The sequence below is a fragment of the Sinocyclocheilus rhinocerous genome, unplaced genomic scaffold (assembly GCF_001515625.1).
Source record: "Sinocyclocheilus rhinocerous isolate Xijiao unplaced genomic scaffold, SAMN03320098_v1.1 scaffold1475, whole genome shotgun sequence".
Taxonomy (NCBI): Eukaryota; Metazoa; Chordata; class Actinopteri; order Cypriniformes; family Cyprinidae; genus Sinocyclocheilus; species Sinocyclocheilus rhinocerous.
In genome coordinates, this window is record NW_015657965.1 from 69,053 (window position 1) to 73,808 (window position 4,756).

Sequence of the window (4,756 nt, forward strand, 5' to 3'; positions counted from 1 at the left end):
CCTGGGATGAGTAAAACACAGCCTAATTTTCATTTTTGGGTGAACTAACCCTTTAACCTCCTTCCTGAAACGGGCACCTGGTGATGCCTCGTTAATCATGAACCATAGTAACAAACAAGAAACTGGAACAAAGGAACACAGGTAATAGAAACAAATGAAAACGAAATAAAACAGGCAGCTCCTGACAACAATACTACAGTACGAAAGAGCATTAATTAATTAAAAGTGTGCAGGAGACAGACTGGAGCTTTAAATGTTTTAAAGGGGTCATATGATGCGATTTAAATTGTTCCTTTCTCTTTGGAGTGTTACAAGCTTTTGGTGCATAAAGAAGATCTGTAAAGTTGCAAACACTAAAGTCTCAAACTTAACACAGAGCTGAGGAAACACTGAACAACTGCTCTGTGATCAGACAAAACTCTCAAGAAACCACATCTGTGCTCTAGATCAGCACAACATACACATCAACTGAACTTTACTGAAGTGGACTGATAATATGAGACAATCAGCAGCCATTGACCTTGAGAAATATTTAATAATTCAAAACATTGTAGAAATACAAACTCCCCAAACTCCAGTGCTGCAAACATGATGATAATGTTATTGGTTCATTTACATGATTGAAATTTGCTTACAGCTAGGATTAGTTTTGAAGGGGTCATATGATGCGATTTCAATTGTTCCTTTCTCTTTGGAGTGTTACAAGCTCTTGGTGCATAAAGAAGATCTGTAAAGTTGCAAAGACTAAAGTCTCAAATCCAAAGAGATATTCTTTATAAAAGTTAAGAGTCAGCCACGCCTACCTAAAACGGCTCGTTCTAACACGCCCCACATGTCTACGTCACGATGTGGGAAGATTTGCATAACGCCGCCCAAATGTTCACACAAATTTAAACCGCATAAACACATTTCATTACACCAAATATACAAAAAAATTTATTTTTAGCAACATCATATGACCCCTTTAAATCACAAATAAGCATCACATATATACAAAGTAAAAACGTTTTGACACACTAAAACACACCCTGCATATATTTACAGCTATTTACAAAAAAAAACAAAACAAACAAAAAACACATACAAAATACAGAGCTCTCAGTGCAAAACCACTGATATTAACAGTGAGTAACATCAGTACACTGAACTCAGCGGATCAGTGTAGAAACACATGAGATTCTGATCAAACATCAGTGAGTTATTGTTTGATTGTTTGGTGCTTTTCACAATCCACGTGTCGTCTCAAAGCAGCTTTGCAGGAGATTGTGCCTCAAGATCACTCTGTAATAATCTCTCTCATGTTTGAGACCGCACTGAATCAGGCTGATTCTGCTCCTGGTCTCCAGTATTCAGAGGACGCATCTCTTGTGTGTCTCCTGGGCTCTGGTTCTGCTGTGATCTTTTGACTCGTATAGATCTCACTTTGTTCTGCGTTTAGGACAAGACACGTCATTTAAACAAGTAACATCCTCATACTTTTGGATAACTATCTAGCATGAAGTAAAGTCTCCTGATGTTGCAGGTCAGTTTTACTCTCAAATCAATGCAGTTTTATGAACAACACTAACCTGACAAGACTTCAGACAGCTTGCGATCTCTGTGAGGTCAGAACAGAGAGAAAGACATTAGTGAATCTGTTTGAATCACATCGCTCTCAGAACTAGTCCTTCACTCAGACCTTCACAATGACTTATAACACTTTAAACCAAAGCTGCCACACAGCAGTTATTAAAACTATAAGTCATCGTGCAGGTCTGAGTGAAGGACTAGTTCTGAGAGCGATGTGATTCAAACAGATTCACTAATGTCTTTCTCTCTGTTCTGACCTCACAGAGATCGCAAGCTGTCTGAAGTCTTGTCAGGTTAGTGTTGTTCATAAAACTGCATTGATTTGAGAGTAAAACTGACCTGCAACATCAGGAGACTTTACTTCATGCTAGATAGTTATCCAAAAGTATGAGGATGTTACTTGTTTAAATGACGTGTCTTGTCCTAAACGCAGAACAAAGTGAGATCTATACGAGTCAAAAGATCACAGCAGAACCAGAGCCCAGGAGACACACAAGAGATGCGTCCTCTGAATACTGGAGACCAGGAGCAGAATCAGCCTGATTCAGTGCGGTCTCAAACATGAGAGAGATTATTACAGAGTGATCTTGAGGCACAATCTCCTGCAAAGCTGCTTTGAGACGACATCATAACGAACATCAGTCTCAGTCAATAATGAGAGTTATAATGATCACAGATGATTATGAATATGAACTCACCTCCTCTAGCAGCTCCAAACGTGTAGAAGAGGAGGATGAATTGTAAAGTAGGCAGAAATTGAAAGGTCATATCAGCCACAATATCAAAGATTTTAACTATCCGGCCACTTTTCTTCCCAACCTCTGTAACTAAAACTAGAAGAAACAGTTTTGATCATTAAGATCTGATTCGATTCAGTTTTAAATCATTATAATGGCAGATACAATTTACAGTAACAAACAATAAAATCAACAACAGAAGCAGATGAACTGAATGAATCAATGTGACTGTGAGAGTTTTTATACAAATATATATATATATCAATAAATATAATGAAGTTATTCAGTAACCTTCCAAAAAGGTTCTTAATTTTTCTAGTAAAAACTATACAGTATAATATTTAATAAAAACATCGACATGTACTATTTCTACTAATACTCTGAAGTGCAGTATCAGATCTGAAGAATAAAGTATGTTTGTGTTTTAATTATTAAACTAAAGTGATGACGGGCGTGCAGATCAGTGTGAATCAGACGCAGTTTCAGTGATTCTCTGGCACTTACGGCAAGGAATCACACAGAAATACTTACTGTAGATGATTTTGCAGAGGCAGCACACAAACACTATTGCAAACAGCACTATTACCACGACTTTATTAAATACAGCATAGTTTAGAAACTTTTCCCAAGCACTTGCGAAAAGAGCTGGAAGAAAAGAAGAGATAAAAATGATCACTTATAAGCTCAATCAAACTGTAAATACTGTACATGACAGAAGAATACACAACACTCTTCACTTGACTGATGCTTTTATGTAAATCATCTTGCTTTGCTGTGATTTACTCTGACAGTCTTTCTGTTATGATCTGAGCTTCAGTCTGTTTCTAATACTGACAATTACACAATCATATGGAGTCATGTAATTTAATTTAATGCAGATTTCGTTCATAACGAGCTGTAGATCAGAGTGTATTTAATAAGATCATAAAAGTGTTTCAGTCCTATAAACATACAGAGATTCACTGAACACACGTACTAACACAAATCATGCTTCATGTATGAGCTGCTTAATGTTTCTGCATGTGTTATGATTCGTGTAATACTGACATTTGTATTTGTTTACCTGAATAAACAACAACCGAGAAAACAGCATATTCCGCCACATAACTGTATTTCTGAATCCATGTTTTAATCTTGTCTGTAAAACAGAAAAGACAATATTTACAGTCACAATGTCATATAAACACCAACACGATGAAACACAAATGACACTATTTAATGTTTGGTTAAATCCCTCACACAAAGATTATATCAAATCCAAACATCTGCGTATTATGATTCATTTTCTCACCTCCACTAATAAACTGAGCAAATTAATCATACCTGAAAACCTATTTTTAATAAATGGAGCCGCCCAGAGCAACAGGAGAGGCCTCAGAAAATAAAGAGCACAGCAACAAACCGACTCACTCACAGATCCTGAAACAAACCCAGATATTAATCGTGAGAAGTCATTGATATACACTGATATCCATATACAAGTTTGTGAACGCTTTGAAATTTCTGCATTGATTAAATGTGGTCTGATCGCATTTTAACAAACACAATCTGATTAAACTAATAACACAAACAATTGAGTACTTTTCACATTTTATTGAATACATTGAGTAATCATTCACAGTTCAGGCTGGAGAAAGTAAGTGACCCCTTGAGTTTAGTGACTTGTAGATCCTCTTTAGCAGCAAAACCTCCACCAAACCTTTCCTGTAGCTGCTTATACATCCCTCTCAATAAATCTGTTTCAGTTGATCAATATTTCTGGGTTGTCTTGACAGTGCAGCCCTCTTTAGGTTATGCCACAGTAACCCTTGTGCACTGTTTGTTTGGGTGATTATTGGGTGAAAATTACAAAATGTAATTTTGTAACAAAATATAGACTTTTTTAAACAAATGTAAATTTAATAATTAATAATTTTAATTTTACAAAAATAATTAATGTTTTTACTCCATATTTGTGGAATTTTTGAAGGATTTCTGATATTTTTTTTAAATTTTTATAAATAAATTAAAAATATATTTTTTTAATTGTTTTTTATACAAAAACAGCTTTTTATGTAAAATTCTCTTTATAAAAGACCCACATTCCTAATTTTAATTCATGGGGATAACATGGCCTATGTGCCATAGATTAATGCCAAATTGTTTCCATCTATTTGAAAATAAACAAACTTGTTACTCAAACTTTTTTAAGTGTAAAAAAATCAACACTTTTAAAGTCCCCATGAAATCAAAATTAAAGTTTTTTGGGTGTTAGTAATATCAATATGTTAGTCTTAAGGTTATCATGTACGGCAGTGTGCTCCAAAACAGTGACAAAATTCGCATTTAGAAGATATAAGCATTCAAAGCTTGCAGTTCGTCACTTCCGCCAAAACGGCTCAACGATTTTTGTGACGTCACATCGTACTTCAGCTTCTCGTCAAACTTTCTGTCCAATCAAATGCTCTCTA

The 4,756-nt window shown here is 35.4% G+C and overlaps 1 protein-coding gene across 1 annotated transcript in view; it reads right to left on the reverse strand.

Annotated features, from left to right (window-relative positions):
• Positions 1-2,217: 2,217 nt before the first annotated feature.
• Positions 2,218-4,756, reverse strand: part of LOC107721796 (protein turtle-like) — a 28,926-nt gene continuing 26,387 nt past the window's right edge. The window contains exons 10-13 of the mRNA XM_016529961.1: positions 3,630-3,725; positions 3,370-3,444; positions 2,838-2,951; positions 2,218-2,402 (exon numbers count right to left, since the gene is read on the reverse strand). Of these exons, the coding sequence (XP_016385447.1) occupies positions 2,218-2,402; positions 2,838-2,951; positions 3,370-3,444; positions 3,630-3,725 (470 nt within the window). The remainder of the gene's footprint in view (positions 2,403-2,837; positions 2,952-3,369; positions 3,445-3,629; positions 3,726-4,756) is intronic.